Raw genomic sequence first — 18,199 nt, forward strand, 5'->3', positions numbered from 1 at the left:
GGGGCGTGCAGGCAGCCATCAATGATTCTCTCTCATCATTGATGTTTCTATCTCTCTCTCCCTCTTCCTTCTTCTCTGAAATCAATAAAAATAAATTTAAAAGAAAGAAAAGAAAATAGACGGCCCTAGCTGGTTTGGCTCACTGGATAGAGCATCGGACTACGGACTGAAGGGTCCCAGGTTCGATTCCAGTCAAGGGCATGTACCTTGGTTGCGGGCACATCCCCAGTAGGGGGTGTGCAGGAGGCAGCTGATCGATGCTTCTCTCTTATTGATGTTTCTAACTCTCTATCCCTCTCCCTTCCTCTCTGTAAAAAATCAATAAAATACATTTTAAAAAAAAGAAAGAAAATAGACGAACAACCATTGTTGTGTGGGCCTAGCTAACTCAACTCACTGCCTCCAGAACCAAGTTGGAACCCCTGACAACCAACTCTACTTAAATTCATAGGTTCTTTTTAGCCTGAAAAGTATGAATCTACATTTTGATGAGCTATACTGATGGTTAGGCAGATGTTTCATCAGATATAGTCACTAAGGTGCTATACTTCTGCTATTAGTGGCTATGTAGTCATTTACAATTTTGTTGGAGCTGTAGAGTTGCTTCAAGCAGAGTCTTTTGGCCCTTTTTGTTCTTAGTCATCTCATAGGTCTCTGTCTCCAAGAAAACTTGGGGGCTCTATTTTGTTCTCTAGTTTTCATTTGCCTCCCAGCAGAACCGTAGATATATGTTTCCCCTTCTATAATAACACATTTATAAAAATGTACAGTTCTGGGGCTAATAGCGTCCTCACTGGGGAAAGGGAAGAAAAATGTAGTCAGAACTGTTAAGGAAGATAAAAACCCAAGCCGAGGTCTGCAGGATACAGTGATAGTACTAAAAAGGATAGATAGTCCATTCTCAAATTGTTTCCCTCGTAGGCAAAACCTATGTAGATAACCTGCTTCATCCTAGGCTAGGGTTCTGAATTTCATTTGTGCTATATTATTTTTGTTGTTACTATGTGTTTGTTTTTTAACAACAGACTATTTCTGAATGTGTGTGTCTATGTTGTTTTGTTGGTTTTTGTTGTTGTTAATCCTCACTAGAAGATTTTTTTTCCCCATTGATTTTTAGAGAGAGTGGAAGGGAGGGGGAGAGACAGAGGGAGAGAAACATCAATGTGAGAGCGACACATCAATTGGTTGCCTCCTGCATGTGCCCTGACCAGGGTCAGTGATCGAACCTGCAACCGAGGTTAAGTGCCCTTGACCAGAATGCAACCCTTCAGTCCACTGGCCAGAGCGCTAATCACTGATAAACCCACCTAGAGCTTACTGTTGTTTGCTTTGTTAGCTATGCTTGATAGTTTAATAAATTGAGGCTTTCCCACTCAACTAGGTTGTAAGTGTCTGAGGTGCTTGGTTAATTTATTTGGACCATCTTCATGGAGCAATACATTTTTCTATCCCGTAGATAAAAATCACAACACCTTACGAAGTGTTCTGATGGAGATGTCCTACAAGCTGGATGACGCTGGAGAGCCAGTCTGCTCCTGCCATCCTGTACAGACATTCCTTGGGGGGCGCACTTGCAAACTACTGACCAAAAATGCTCTTTTCCAAAACCCAGAGAAGAGTGGCAGCATCCTGGTGTGTATTGGGGATGAAGCATCATATTCTGCCCTGGTGAGCCTTTTATATTTTTATAGAAAAATGTATAAAGCAAAAAGCCAAAGTTCTCCTTCATGATTATATACATCTGCATATGTGTGAGTGAGTATGTATGTTTGCTTAGTTTATTTTTCTTGTAAGTCACACTTTACTACTGCTTTCTATGGTTTGCTCTTTTTAACTTCCTGTCTTGGCTCTTTTCATTTCAATATCTGTAGACTCACTTCATTCTTTTTACATAAGCTAAAGTGTTACTTGGGCTGTGCTTTGAATCTAAATTTAAAAACAAACAAACAAAAAAAACACTGCTGAAACCCCTATAAAATAATGATTCAGGCATCAGCTATATCAATAGATGAAAGGTTAGTGGGAAATTTCATAATGGGGGGAGGGGTCGGCCTGTTACCACCTGAACGTATCGATCAACCTTAGGTGGGTGAGCTTACCAGATAATGTCCCTCTTGATGTAAAGCAATATGAAGCAGAGGGCGCCTTCTGTGAGATGTTTTTGAACTTGAATCCAAGCCTTACCTAAGAATTTAAGGGATAAAAGGACATCAAATCAGAAAAAAAAGGATCGATGAAGCAGATATAGTAAAAGTTTAATCAGCTGTGTAATGGGTTTTAATACTTTAAATTTTTTATTTCACAATAAAAAGTATTTAAAAGAAAAAGAAAACATCAATTAGAAGATGATAGGTTCCATGAAGACAGGAACAAGGATTTTGTCATATTGTTCCTATATTCCTAAAAGACTGCCAGCACATAGATTCAAGGGATGAATGCTAGCAAGGCGATTTTCAGATCTACACACAGATAAACTAATTGTGGATTATAGTAGGTGATCATACTGCATCATATCAGGTGTGCTGATTTTATGCATCCTGATGAGGGGTAGGGGATTTGCTACCCAGGCAGTGCTCTCTTTGCATCTCTTTCAAAGTGGATGAGAAAGAGTCCCCTCGCTTAATTGAATGAGTTTTTACCTTTTATCTTTTTTTGTCTTCTATAGGTATGGGATGCTAGCAGCGGCTCCTTGCTGCAGGGTCTGCCGACTGATCAGCCTGTCTTGGACATCTGTCCATTTGAGGTGAACCATAGCAGCCACGTGGCTACCTTAACAGAGAAGATGGTTCAAATCTATAAGTGGGAGTGACCATGGTCTTGAAACTTAGATTGCATTGCCACTGGTTAATGTTCAATGTTGTTTGCGAGCATCTAACAGCCTTGAGCAAGATCCCTCCTTATTGTCTGGCCTAGAACTTTTGGGAACATGATTCCTTTGGTTTAGTATGATTGTAAGACTCCAGGTTACTAAAACTACAGATTGTGTATTATGTCCATCAAAAGAGTAAGTGACTGTTACTGTCTACATTGTCCATTTCTTGGGTTAAAAGCCTTCATGAGTCTTTGTGGAGAATCGATACTTTCATTCAGACTGTTTGCTGGACCGCAGAGAGTATCTTCCCAGCAGTCATTTAGGATATGATTGTGCACCAACCATGTTCTAGGCCCTGTTTGGTCTTGTCACATGGGCTATTTGGTTTGGGAATGCTTATGTCCCTAAAGGGACTAACCATTTGATGCTGCTTGGATGCAAGTGGATGCAGACTTTTTCAGTTGAACACAAGAGGGCATTATAGAACCTTGTGTAGGATTTTATCTATTTCTGACCTTGTGGGCTGACATTTTAGTAACTCAGTCTCATCCCCATAGAAGCGTGTGGTAGAGCACATCTGGTCTACTTTGTGGCAGCCACGGTTGTGTTCCAGTTGTGCAGTTGCTAGAATATGAGCAAGCTCTATGATGGAGGCAGCTGTAATGAGCTATTGACAACTTTCCTAATGCTGAAGGCATTCAGCTCATTGCATTGTGAGAGCCAAGGAAAGAGGCCAGTTGTTTGAGCAGTGGGGAAGACATTTTTGTAGCCAGCCTAAGATCTCAGGGATAGTTTTATACAAACCAATGCTTTGAAGACCATTCCTTTTCCCTCTCATTAGGAAAAGATGAGCAAGCAATATGTTAAAGCTCTTGAATCTCTTAGTATCATATTAGGAGTAATGGGCTAACTTTGCAAAAGAGACTTAAAAAAGAGAAGCTGCTCAGACTGCTGCTGAAAATAGGAGAAGGGCCTGTCACTTTCAGTTCTGAAAGTTCCCATCTGAATAAAGCCACCCCTTCGGAGTGAGAGGCTGTTCTTGAGCATGTTTAGAATTCCCATGTAAAGCCTTCCCCATGTGAAAATGATGTCTGATTCCAAGTTTCATATATATATATATGTATATATATATATAACACATTTTTATTGATTTTTAGAGAGAGGAAAGGAGAGGGAGAGAGAGAAACATCTATGTAAAAGTGAAACATTGATCAGCTGCCTCCCGCAGGCCCCCCTTCTGGGGATCGAGCCACACCCTGGCTATGTGTCATGACCAGCAGTGGAACCTGCAATTCTTCTGTGCACAGGATGACACCCAACCAACTGAGCTACACTGGCCAGGGCCCAAGTTTCTTTGATTTGCCTCCCTTCCTAAACTTTTCTAACGTTGGGGGAAATGGTTATTCATTTTAACTCTGGATTGTCCACATTTGAGTCCTGCACTTTTCTCCAGTAGAGGGCTCAGGAGTGTGATTTTTCTTAAAATAATTGTTGTAGGAACGTTATTATTTTTATTTCAAAATAGTTCTGACCTGTCAACTCCTGAGCCATTTCCAGCATTTCTCACCAGGAAGGGGTTATTGCAGATTTCCCCAGAGTTCCAAATTCTACTTGTGCCTTTTAAAAATGGCGTCCTCCTATTTATTTAAAAAAAAAAAAAGCCAGTTTCCAGGGTCTGGGAAAGACCCCCCCCCCCCTTTCCTCAGAGGATGTACTCCTTTTGATATGTTGATGATTTGATTGCCCAGGCCTAAAGCTTCAGTGGCAGAATGGGATTTGAATTAAAAAGCAGAGCACATCTGGTTTCAGTAGACTGTCACAGAGAGGGATGCAGGTGGTCAGACCCTGTCTGCCTTTTGTCTTGGACAGCGTTAGTATTTGAAGTACACTCAAGGGATGCCGATTGATTGGCCTAAGCATCGGAACCAAGGGACTCATTACTAGGGAGGTTGGGTGAATCTCAACTCTTGCCAGTCCTTGGGTTCCTTCAGTCAATTTGTATGTTTTAGAAACAAATTCATGTGACTGGTTTCTCCAAAGGAAAAAACCTCACCTTTAGCCTCCCTGCCCCCCTGCACCTGGCAGGAGATTGCATTTGTTGATCCAGGCTCTGGTGTCCTGTATAGCGCCAGGCCCTGCCATGTTTCTTCATTCCTGTCTCTCAGGTTGTTTTCCCATTTGAGGATTTGGAGTTAAGCAAACTCAAAACATCTTGTTTTATATATCCTTGTACCTGCTTTGAAAACAGAGCAATGTTTGTGTTTTATATTTTATTGTTAATTTGAAAATAAAGAATTTGCTGTGTGTAACAGCTCCTGGTGTCTTTTGTCTCTTTGACTGTCAGCGGCAGGAACATGACTGCCTCTTGGGAGAAGGCTGTGATCCCAGCCTGGTAGATTTCTTCATTTCATACAGTACAAGGTCTGAGTTACACAGTTTCCCTGGATCTGAAGTAAACATATTATTTAAATTGATGAGCTATTTGAACCTTTAGCTAGCAATTCTATTTTACTGTTGCTAGTAGGGAGCTGTGTGCTTGCCTCTTAAGAATCCCCCTTCACTGGTCTTTTGTTTATTCTGAGATCTAAGGGTCTAAATCCTGCAAACTGTATTTCCCAGACTCCCTTTGTCTGCTAGCTTCCTATTAGTTTCTTTGAAGCCAGGAGACTAATGTGGGAGAATACGAGAAGAAAGCTTTTCTGGTGGTGGCAACAGCATTGGACAAGTATGGGCTCCTAGGTTCTGCTCACTACAGTTATGGCTACTTATCTCAGCTTCTTTGTTCTGTTCAGGAATTTCTATTGCCATAAATGATGGCATTTAAGCATTAGACTGGAAAGGCTGAAAATGTTTTTCAGCTGAATAGCAAATGGAGTTTACTAGATTCCAGGAGGACTGAATCCATAGGTAAAGTTTACTGTTGTCTTGGAGCCTGGTGTTCCTTCAGAAAATGACAGAAGTAAACCCCAAATCACAAAAAAAAAAAAAAAAAAAAAAAAAAAAATTTTTTTGTTCATTAGTAATAATCTCTACTGTTTATCCCTTAATAGTTTACAAAGCCCTTTCCCAATATATTAATTTTTAAGCAATGTTATAGAATAAGTATTCTAATTTATAGGGAAAGAAATAGGTTAAAATATTAAAGGAAAATGACATTTACGTATTTAATTTTACATATCCTAGTCTTCCCACTTTATACTTTCCATTACTGTCAGCTAAGTAGGAATTGGGAAACCTGGGTAAAAGCTCACTTTCATTTTTTGATATCTCTGTCTCCAGAATAGCCTGGGATAATTTCCCATAACTTCTACATTTAAAATGAAAATAGCCTGCCTGGCCTGTGTGGCTCATGAACCAAGAGGTCTCTGGTTCAATTCCTGGTAAGAGCACATGCCTGGGTTGCAGGCTTGATCCCCAGGAGGGGGTGTGCAGGGGGCAGCTGATCAATGATGATGTTTCTATCTCTTCCTTTCTCTCTAAAAATCAATAAAAACGTATTTTAAAATGATAATGAAATTAAAATAGCCTGGCCAGAGTGGCTTAGTTTGTTGAGCATCACCCCTTGCACTCAAAGGTTGCTAGTTCAATTCCTGGTCAGGGCACAGGTTGTGGGTTCAATCCCTGGTTGGGGCGTGTACAGAAGGCAATCAGTTGATGTTTCTTTCCCTGTCTCTCTCCCCTTCCTCTCTCTAAGCATGTCTTCAGGTGAGGATTTAAAAATAAAATAAAAATAAAGCAGGTAATCATGCACATTATTGTAACTCTTAACACTCTTCCAAATGCCCTCATTTGTCTTGGATTTCTGGGTACTGAGGCTGGGAACATTACTCTTCAATGGGAGAGTCTGACATGGTCTAGAGCAGGGGTCCTCAAACTTTTTAAACAGGGGGCCAGTTCACTGTCCCTCAGACCGTTGGAGGGCCGGACTATAGTTTTAAAAAAAACTATGAACAAATTCAGCAACAGACAGCGGCGGCAAAAACACCCAGCGAGCCGGATAAATGTTTTCGGTGGGCCGCATGTGGCCCGCGGGCCGTAGTTTGAGGACCCCTGCACCAGAGGAACCCTTTCCATTTCATATACACAAACATGAGCCGCAATTGAAAAATAGGTGCTGGGGTTTCAGAGATAATTAATGAAGTTTCTATCCTCAAAGAACTTAACATAATCAAGATGGACAGATAATCTTGTATATAGCTGATGTCTCTGAAAAATCCTATAAAAGGGATGAGTCTAAAATGTGTGTAACCAGACAATTGGATATGGATTCCAAGGATGGCATTAAAGAGAGGTCCTGATGTTTTAAACAAGCTACTGAAAGTTGATTCTTTTATAAACTATTTCTTATATTTTGATCTTTAATTTCCCTTCCCAATCCCATGGTTTACCAAGTAGGAAGAAGATGTTTTTTGATATCTTAATAATAAGGAACTTCTATAGAAGTTTTAATGGCATGTGTGCTAATAAGAGAAAAATTCTTGGTGTCTTCAGAGATCTTAAAGTAGTTTAATATTTTAACATAATTTCTTTAATTTCAGAGCTGTCCAGAGCTTGTACAGCAGCTAAGGTAAGCAAATGACATAGTCCCTGATATTGGCAGACAATGCTGTTCTTTATAGCTAGGTTTTGAGGCCAGTCAAAAGTTACCTTCCTGAGGAACAAATTTATTTTCTTGGGTCAAGATTTTTCAGAGCCTATACTTGTTCAATTTTAGAACTGACTTAACTTGATTTCTTATCCTACTCAATCTAGTCCAGGGTTTTTCAGCTTTGGCAGTGTTAATAATTTGGATTGGAAAATTGTTTGCTCTAGGGGGCTGCCCTGTGCATTGTAGGATGTTTAACAGCATCTTTGGTGTCTCTCCACTAGTTGCCAGTAGTAGCTCTTGAGTTGCAACAATCAAAAATATCTCCAGGTATGCCCTAGCCAGTTTGGCTCAGTGGATAGAGTGTCGGCCTGCTGACTGAAAGGTCCTGGGTTCGATTCTGGTCAAGGGCACATGCCCGGATTGCAGGCTTGATCCCTAGTAGATGGCATGCAGGAGGTAGCCAATCAATGATTCTCTCTCATCATTGATGTTTCTCTCTCTCCCTCTCCCTTCCTCTCTGAAATCAATAAAATATATTTTTTTAAAAAAAGGAAAAGGAAGTGATTTAAAATATCTCATTTGCTCTGGCTGGTATGGGTCAGTGGTTAGAGTGTCGGCCTGTGCACTGAAGGGTCACTGGTTCGATTCCCCATCAAGGACACGTACTTGGGTTGGAGGTTTGATCCCAGGCCCCGGTCTGCATGCATGAGGGTGGCAACCAATTGATGTGTCTCACATGATGTTTCTCTTTCTGTTTGTCTCCCTCACTCCCTCCTTTCCTCCTTTCCTCCCTCCTTTCCACTTTAAAATCAATGGGAAAAATGTCCTTAGGTGAGGAAATAAATAAATAAATAAATGGCTTATTACTTAAGAACAAATTAGTAAAAAAAATTATCAGTTCTTTTTTACTATCTTTTTAAAAAAAATATTTTTATTGATTTTTAGAGAGGGAAGAATGGAGAGGGATAGGGAGATAGAAACACCAATGAATTGGCTGCCTCCACATGCCCCGCACCAGAGATTGAGCCTGCAACCCAGGCATATGCCCTGACTAGGAATCGAACTGGTGACTTCTTGGTTCCTGGGTCAATGCTCAACCACTGAGCCACACCGGGTGGGCTTAACTATCATTCATTCATTCATTCTTTCTTTCTTTCTTTCTTTCTTTCTTTCTTACAGAGAAAACAAAACGGGAACAAATACAATATTTGTATTTGCATGTGGCCTGCGGGCCGTAGTTTGAGGACCCCTGGTCTAGAGCTACCTGTTCAGTGCTCATCACAGGTCAGGCAAAGAGGTAGAACTGCTCTGGCTTGTTCCCAGATCCATGGAAACTAGGGAGTAGCTTAGTAACCCAACTTGTGTGGAGAAATAAATCTGTGTGGTCATGAAAATATGCCTCAGATCTCCAACTGTGTGGAGTGTAATTGACCAATGTCCCAGCTGCTGTGCTCTGAAATCCATTGTGTTCACTCTGAGGCCACACTCTCCAAGCCTTACTCCCAAGCAATGACTGAATGTAGCAGAGAAGTTAAAGCAGGCTTATTCCTGGAAAGCTCTCCTCTTAATAAGTCTTCCATAGCTAATCCTGTCTGAAGATTGGTTCTACAGAACCCAAAATAACCCACCAGAAGGCAAATAGTGGAGTAGATAATGAAACTCAGACAGTCTAGGCTGGTTTTCCTAACCAGCCCTGACCAGAAATTGAACTGTGACCTCCTGGTTCACAGGTTGATGCTCAATCACTGAGCCATGCCGGCCGGGCAGTATTTTGTTCTTTTGATAGAATTGTTTCCTTAATTTTGTTTTGGATTATTCACTGCAGTGTATAGGAATGTCTTCATACATTGGATAAAAGATGCTTGCTAGGAGTCTGTATTATGTTTAGCCTCCAACCTTCATGTGACAGTGTTATCTGGCCCCTGGCCAGGGGCTCCTGACTCAGACATTTCCTCCAGAGGAGAAGAGAGCTAGTGATTTCCACCATCCACCCAGAGGGGGAGGGAAGAACAAGAGCCTCTTCATGTCACTTTTTAAAAAATTGATCCATTGGTGAAATAAGCCAATCTGAGAAAGACAAATATCACATGATCTCACTTATTTATGGACTCTAATGAACAAAATGAATTGATCAACAAAATAAGACTCGAAGCATGGAGGCATGGAACAGACTGACATACCTTGATGTGGGGTTGGGGAAATGAGAAGAGATAAACCAAAGAACTTATATACTTATGTCCATAGCCCATGGACATAGGCAATAGGGTAGTGAAGACCTGGGGGGTTGGTAGGGGATGGAAGGAGGGGGCTAAAGGGGGGAGATGAGAGTGATCTGTAAAATTATCAATAAAGGATCCCAGGTTCGATTCTGGTCAAGGGCACATACCCAGGGTTGCGGGCTCGATCCCCAGTAGGGGGCATGTAGGAGGCAGCCAATCAATGATTCTCATCATTGATGTTTCTCTCTCTCCCTCTCCCTCTCTGAAATCAATAAAAATATATATTTTAAGTAAATAAAAAATCATTTTAATTGTCTTTATTTTTCTTTTTTTTTAGAGAGAGGAAAAGAAACATTGATTTTTGCTGTTCCACTTATTCATGCATTCATTGGTCGATTCTTTTTTAAAATATATTTTTATTTAAATACAAATTCTTTGTATTTACCTACTTGGGGTTCACAGAACTTAACTATAGGTTGATATCTTTCATCAGTTTTGAGAAATTCAAAGCATTGTCTTTTCAAATATTGATCTGAACCGTTATCTTCCTTCTCTCCTTTTGGGACATGAATTATACAGGGCGGGGCAAAAGGAGGCTTGCTATTGTCCATATAGAAAATAATACAATAATTAATAAGTAATAATACAAGAATAAATTCTGTGTTTCACATACTCACACCATAAACGTACTTTTGCCTCTATTTTTTTTTCCTGTCCTTTTTTTTTTCTGTTTTCTTTTGGATGTTTTCTATTGACCTGTTTTTCTTCAGCAATTCTGTCCAGTGCTATAGAATGTTTGTTTACCCTGCCCAATTCATATGTTGAAATCCTGACCCCCAATGTTATGTTATTTGAGGGTAGGATCTTTGGGAGTGTGATCAGGTCATGAGGATGGAGCTCTTGTGAATAGGATTGCTGCCCCTGGCATCCTTCCACCATGTGAGGTTACAGCAAGAAGACAGCTATGTATGGACCAGGAAGTGGGCTCTCACCAGACAGAAAATCTGCTGGCATCTTGATCTTGGATTTTCCAGCATCCAGAACTGTGAGAAATTAATTTCTATTTTTTATAAGTCACCCAGTCTATGGTGTTTTGTATAGCAACCCAAACAGACTAAGACGTCCAGTCTGTTGTTGGTCATCTAAGACATTTTAATTCAGTTCTAGATGTTTGTTTATTTGTATAGAATCTAATTTTCTGTTGACATTCTCTTATTTTTCATCTATTTTATCTTTTATTTTCTGTAACATATTAGTAACAATTATTTTTTTAAATATATTTTATTGATTTTTTTACAGAGATTAAGGGAGAGGGATAGAGAGCCAGAAACATTGATAAGAGAGAAACATTGATCAGCTGCTGCCTCCTCTCCCCACTGGGTATGTGCCCGCAACCAAGGTACATGCCCTTGACTGGAATCGAACCTGGGACCCCCTGAGTCCGCAGGCCGACGCTCTATCCGATGAGTCAAACCAGTCAGGGCAGTAACAATTATTTTAAAGTCTCTATCTGATATGCCTAATATCTGAACCATAAGGAGTTAGTTTTTGTTGACTTTTTTCTTTTTGGTTTTGATTATTTAGTTCAAGTTTTGCTTTGTTTTTAGCATGCCTCATAATTTTTTAAAATATATTTTTTATTGATTTCAGAGAGGAAGAGAGAGACAGAAACATTAATGATGGAAAATAATTATTGATCAGCTGCCTCCTGCACTCCCCACACTGGGGATCCAGCCAGCAACCCAGACATATGCCCTGACTGGGAATTGAACTGTGATCTCTTGGTTCATAGTTCAATGCTCAAGCACTGAGCCATGCGGTGCAAGCATACTGGACGAAAGGGGCCATATGCTAACCTGACAATCACAGGGAAGGCCTGCATGGCAGTCTTGCAAACTCGAGACCTAAAGTAACCATAAAGGATGGTCTGAAATTAAACTTTAACTAAAAGCAGTTATGGTGGGTAGTTACTGTTAGGTCGAAAGGGGGTCCAGGAGCTGATGCATGCCTCCACCAGGCAGATGGTAACGTAGATACTGGGCCCTTCCTAGAATCCATAACAGGACGTGCACCAGGTAAATGGTGACGCAGATACTGGTCCTGCCCTGGAATTCCTAACAGGTCAGCTACCAGACAGATGACGACACCTGGAAACCGTGATGACCCCCGCAGTGGGAACTCCCACAGCTCATGCTCCCCCGCCCTCACTGAACAGCTGTATAAAAAAAGCGCCCCCCTCCCTGTTGGTGTGGATCCACGTGCCCTGTCTTTGGGGTTCGTGGGTCGCCGGAGATGCAGAATAAAACCTCTCCTTTCTTCCTTTTCTGATCAACTCTCTTTATTTCCTACGCCGCCTCCTGAGCCACCTAACCTAACAGTTACATCCTAGGCCAGTATCTACACTGACAAGGTCAACCTTTACCTTAACTGAGCCTATTTGTCTTTTTGCATCTATAATAACATGCCCTTGAAATGTCTGGGTAAATTGTAACTTCCCTTTTTCTGGACGGCTTGGGGGCACAACCTAATGTGCCTGGATGCCAGGACAGATAACACATATATCTTCATTGTTATGTTAATTGTTCCTAAACCCACCTAAGGGTGTGTCTATTATTTTACTTTTTATCCAATCCCAGGGGTTTTCCCTTCCCCCTTTGCTTTCTCCTACCTCTCTAGCCTATCACCAATGGATTTCATGTAATCCACCTATGTCCCTTCCTTTGATTGCAATGTATAAATACAGATGAAACCCACCATTCTCCAGAGCATTATCTCAATCCATTGAGGTTCTGCTTGCCGGCAATTGTCGATAGTTTGGCTCAAATAAACTCACAAAAATTCTTTACAGGTTTGAATGTTTTTATGTTAACAACTAGTGTCCTGGTGCACAGAATCGTGCACATTGAAAGGAAATTAATTAGAAGAAATATTTTTTTAATATATTTTATTGATTTTACAGAGAGGAAGGGAGAGGAATAGAGAGCTAGAAACATCGATGAGAGAGAAACATCGATCAGCTGCCTCCTACACACTCCCTAATGGGGATGTGCCTGCAACCCAGGTACATGCCCTTGACCGGACTCGAACCTGGGACCTTTCAGTCCACAGGCCGATGCTCTATCCACTGAGCCAAACCGGTCAGGGCTAGAAGAAATATTTTAATATTACTATTCACCCTTTCTCTATAATAGAAGTGTCAACCAAAATCACGATTGACAATGACAGATCGAAACATACACGTTCGATTGGCACTAGCAAGAGCTTTATATGTATCGAGCATGCGCAAGTCAACTTAGCCTTTTATAGATATAGAATAAACTTGCTTAATTAGACTTCCTTTCTGATTTAGCTTAACTTTTTCCAGCCCAGTGAAGGACCCCTACTTCTCTTTCAGGTAATTGTCAACAACACAGCAATAAATATCAACATGAAGCAGATTATTATTGTAGATCACACAGGGAGAACAAAGAGTAAAATATTTAACTGCAGCAGTGTTTGACTATATTCTGCACAGTGAGAAAACCTGAAGTCATTTTCAAGTTCCACCATTTCTTACTTCTTTTCAGTCAGGTGAAGTTTCTAAACTTTCTAAATCTCCATTTTTCAGCTAATGAAAAGAAATAGAATTTCACTGAGTCTTCTACCTACCTACTCCAGGACTTCTGTGAGGATCAAATGAGATGAGGCGTGTGAAAACGCTTCACAGACATTTGGTTAAAGTGTAAAATGTTTGCACCTGGCCATAAAGCAAGTCGTATTCCTGGGCTGAAGAAACTGCAAGGAGGCTAGTCACTAGGGAGAGGAAGCCAGGTGTTGCTATGTGATGTCATTACCCGGCACCCACAGCCACCATTTCTGGGCTGGGCTGGGCTGTGGGCCACATTTTGCGCCATGGGGTCTTGGCAGCATTGGCTCTGATTTGGTGGACTGTTGTTCTGGGGCGGTGGCAGGCCTGTGTCCCACTTGGGGGAAGTTGAGTATTGGTTTGTCGGCGCCGGGTCCGCAGTGCCATTTCTTTTTAAATGGCCAGTGCATGTCATGGCAGCTCCTGCATTGAGCATCTGTCCCCTGGTGGTCAGTGTGTGTCATAGCTACTGGTCGAATAGTAGGACAAACACAGGCTTTTATATATATAGATACCTCATAATTTTTTATTCAATGCTGTACCATGCAGATTAAAAATTTTAGAGGCTTTGCATAATGTTATCTTTCTCTAAAAAGTTTTTTTTAATGTATTTTATTGATTTTCTACAGAGAGGAAGGGAGAGGGATAGAGAGTTAGAAACATCAATGAGACAGAAACATCAATCAGCTACCTCCTGCATACCCCCTACTGGGGATGTGCCCGAAACCAAGGTACATGCCATTTACTGGATTTGAACCTGGGACCTTTCAGTCTGCAGGCTGACACTCTATCCACTAAGCCAAACCGGTTAGGACTCTAAAAAGTTTTTTTTTTTTAATTTATCTTTATTGTTGAAATGCTCCCCCCACCAGGCTATCAACAAACTATTGTCTGTGTCCATGGATTATGTATATATGCATATAAGTTCTTTGGTTAATCTCTTTCTTTAAAAAGTTTTCCTTCTTATAGACAAAGTACTAGTGGGTCACCTTGACCCTACTGAGGCATATTTTAAACTTTATTAAAGTTGGCTTATGGTAGTTTTGCTCTTTCTTCAAGGGCTATTGTCCTTTCTCCTAGAATTTGGCCTTTATTACTAGGGTGTAAACCTTCTGAGGCCTCCTTTAAAAACCCAGGTAGGCCTAGCTGGTTTGGTTGAGTGGATAGAGTGTCAGCCTGCAGACTGAAGGGTCCCGAGTTCAATTCTGGTCAAGGGCACATCCCCAGATTGAGGGCTCAGTCCCCAGTAGGGGGCATTCAGGAGGCAGCTGATTAATGATTCTCTCTCATCATCGATGTTTCTCTCTTTTCTTCTGCCTTCCTCTCTGAAATTAATAAAAACAAAACAAAAAAACACAGGTATTTGCCAAGGTCTCTACACCTCAGCAGGGTTTAACTCTAACTTGTATTTCCCTAGTACTTATGGGGCCACTGAAACCTCTTTGAAATTGTTGCTCTGTCAGCTATTATTTTCTTCTGGATCTGTTGGCGTCTCACCCTGTATATGCACAGCTTATGAGTCAGCCTGTGACTTGAGAGAAATTTGTTCAGATTTTTGGCTCTTTCTCTGTGGGTTCTTTCTCCAGTATTTTGACCCTTAAATCCCGGCCACTTTGGGGGCTCTTGAACTCCTACCTGTGTATTTTAAGCTCATAATATTGCTGCTAACGGCATGGGTTCAATTCTTCTGAGTCACCACTTGGAAAGTACACTCAGAAAACAATCTGGATTGGAGCTGCCCTGTATACTTTTCTTAAAGATTGTATGTAGCCCCTCATTTCCTAACTGCATTGGTTACTTTCTAATCCCTTCCAACGATATTTTATGTATCTTATCTAGCTTTTATGGTTTTTAGTGGAAATGAAAATTCTTAGGGTTAGAATCAGAAACCTCCCTAATGACATGTATATCTAGGGCCTCCAAGGCCCTATATGGTCTGACCCTTGAAGAGTTCTCTTGACTCCTTTTAGTACCCTCTTTTCTCACTTCAATTCAGCCACTGAGACCTTCATGTTGAATACTTATTCCCACTTCAGGGCCTTGAACTTTTTTGTGAGCCTCTGTTTCTGGGATGCTTTTGCTATGGTCTGAATTTTTTTTGTCCCCCCCACCCCAAATTCATATGTTGAAATCCTAATACTCAATGTGATGGTATTAGGAGGAGATGGGGCCTTTTGGAGGTGCTTAGGTCATGAGAGTGGAACTCTCATGAATGGGATTATCGTTCATATAAGAGACCCCACAGAGCTCCCTAGCCCCTTCCACTATATGAGGGCACAGTGAGAAGTTGGCAGTCTGCAATCTGGAAGAGGGTCTTTGCCACAAACCTACCAAGCTAGCACCCTGATCTTAGACTTTCAGCCTCCAGAACTGTGAGAAATGTTTATATTGTTTATAAGCCATCTGGACTGTGGTATTTTTGTTACAGCAGCCTAAACAGACTAAAACAACTTCAGGCCTAGTTCTTTACGTAGTTGTTATCTTTATGCTAATTGGTTCACTGATAACTTGCTCATAGGCTCCTAGAGCCTTTCCCTAGCTGCCTTTATATAAAAGCTCCTCCCCAGCCAATAAAAGAAAATATTTTTTATTTTCTTCATAGCCCTTAACACTGTCTGAAATTATCTTGCTCTTTGTTTACTGTCTTGTTGTTTATCATATAAGCCAGTTCTTAAGCAATGCCTTGGTGTGTAAAAAAAAATGCTCAACCGATACCTATTGAATGAATTAGAAATGTGAAGATAAAAAAAACTAAGGGTACAATAAAGGGTAAAATGAATTCCTAGTCTGTGACAGAGGTAGTGTATTTTATCTTGAAAAGTCAACAAGGCCACAAGACCCAGATAGGTCACCCCTCTTCCCTCTGACTTGGGGGTTTGTGCCTTATGAGAGATCTAGGCTTGCTGTCACAGCCTGGCTGGCCAGGTTCCCAGATTTCTCATGATTTCTTGCTCCTTGGTCATTTGTGATTTCCAGATAGGCTCATATATGCCTTCCTATCTCCCAAGGCAATCTGTGGCTGGGCATAGGGTTTCCTCATTGCAGACTGAGAGATAGGCAACTGTTGGCTTCTCTTAGCAGATTGTCAATTTCTAGCCTTAAACTAGCTTGAAATAATCTCCCACTTAAAAATATATATATATTTTATATTTTTATTGATTTGAGAGAGGGAGAGAGAGAGACTCATCAATGACAGAGAATCATTCATTGGCTGCCTCCTGCACACCCCACACTGGGGATCAAGCCTGCAACCCAGGCATAAGTCATAGGTCAATGCTCAACTTCTGAGCCATGCTGGTCCGGCATATCTCCCACTTTTGTCTGAGTACATGCAGATCCATCATTAAAAATTAATGGCCCCTGATGACTTTTAAAGAACTTCTGGTCATGCATTTTCTATGCCTGATTGAGACTTACCCATGCCATGTATTTATTATTGAAAATGTACACTTATCTGGTCTCCCTGGGCTGCCTTAGTCAATCCTCAAGGTTAGCAGAAGTCTCAGGACCATTTTATGGAAGTAGCAGATGAGAGTTTGGTAGAGATGCCAACATGACCTTCTCAAAGATCAAAACCTGGAGTCAGCCTCAGTGGGCTGTTTGTATCCCCCATAATATTCAGTCTCAGGCATCTGACATCTCAGGCTCTAGTTATGTCTGAGATGTGGGTCAGCACAGCCAAAACTGCATTTTTGAGCACGTTTAACCAGTTGGTATCACATGCTCCAAGTTGCTATCTTCCCCCAACATGCTGGATTGTCAGAGTGGGATAAAAGTGCACCCGGGCAATGGAAGTCACAGGGAGTCTGGTCCCAGGGTGGCAGAGTTTACCTTGGGCGGGTCATTTAATCCTGCTATGCAGAACTGTTGCCATTTCTATGCCATTCCTCAGTTTAATTAGAACCCAACCCGGTCCTGATGCACGGCTCAGATGGCACAATGAATGTGAAAAAGCTTCGTGAAGATAGCGCCTCTCCTAGGGAGAGGGAAGGGACCCTGGTGTGAGGAGAAACAACCAATACCTGTGGAAAGTGCTGCATACAAGTCAGCCAGCAAGAACAGTTACTCGGGCACAGACTTAACCTGAGGCCTCAAAGATGTTTTATTTTCTTTTCCTCTTTTTCTTTTTAAATATTTTAGAATTGATTTTTAGAGAGAGGGGTAGATAGGAGGAGAGGGAGAGGGAGAGAGAGAGAGAGAGAGAGAGATAAAAACATGGATTGGCTGACTCTTGCATACCCATTGGGTGGGGGGGTTGGGGGTCAAGCCTGCAACCTGGGCTTGTGCTCTGACTCAGAATCAAACCGGAAACCTTTCAGTGCACGCGACAACGCCAACTGAGCCACACCGGCCAGGGCTCTTTTCCTCTTTTAAACACGAGTTTCAGCTCTGGCTTACAATCAGCATTCGTGCACAGAGGGCTTCACAGTTTATTTATAATGCTGGTTGTAACTTTGAATTCCATAGTGTGGGCCAGGCACTTCACTTATTTCTAATCTTCACAATTATTCTTCACATTAGAGCTCTCCCTCTGCTTCCGCAGACGAGATTAACGAGGCTCGGAGAAGTGCAAGGACTTGTCCAGTCTGCCCACGAGTAAGGATTGTCAGGGGTCTTTTCTTATCCCGGAACCTGCGCTCCTAGCCCCGATTCCATGCTGCCTTCTCTGCGTCAGAAAGACTTTTGAGGCGGGTTGAAGTAAGCAGGGAGAGATGCTAGGAGAGGCTCTTCGATGCCGGGGTACACCCGATGGTGTAAAGTTCACCTCTATACCGAACAGGCAACATACTCTACCGGCCATCTTGGTTGTGGCAACCCCAATTCCTCTTTATTTTTCTGTGACGGCAACCAAGGGAATAAGGCCAAGCCGCTCAACCGCGGCTTTTAAAGGAGCACCGGCAACTCCCCCGGCAAGGAGCGCGGCCTGCGGGGCCACCCGAGTCCCCGCGTGGCCG

At 41.7% G+C, this 18,199-nt stretch overlaps 1 protein-coding gene across 2 annotated transcripts in view; it reads left to right on the plus strand.

Annotated features, from left to right (window-relative positions):
• Positions 1-3,973, plus strand: part of RFWD3 (ring finger and WD repeat domain 3) — a 34,893-nt gene extending 30,920 nt beyond the window's left edge. For both annotated transcript variants that reach the window (XM_005862618.2, XM_005862620.2), the window contains exons 12-13: positions 1,457-1,668; positions 2,666-3,973. In XM_005862618.2, coding sequence (XP_005862680.1) covers positions 1,457-1,668; positions 2,666-2,809 — 356 coding nt within the window. In that variant the 3' untranslated portion in view covers positions 2,810-3,973. The remainder of the gene's footprint in view (positions 1-1,456; positions 1,669-2,665) is intronic.
• The last annotated feature ends 14,226 nt before the right edge of the window (positions 3,974-18,199 follow it).

The sequence above is a fragment of the Myotis brandtii genome, unplaced genomic scaffold (assembly GCF_000412655.1).
Source record: "Myotis brandtii unplaced genomic scaffold, ASM41265v1 scaffold165, whole genome shotgun sequence".
NCBI classification, from domain to species: domain Eukaryota; kingdom Metazoa; phylum Chordata; class Mammalia; order Chiroptera; family Vespertilionidae; genus Myotis; species Myotis brandtii.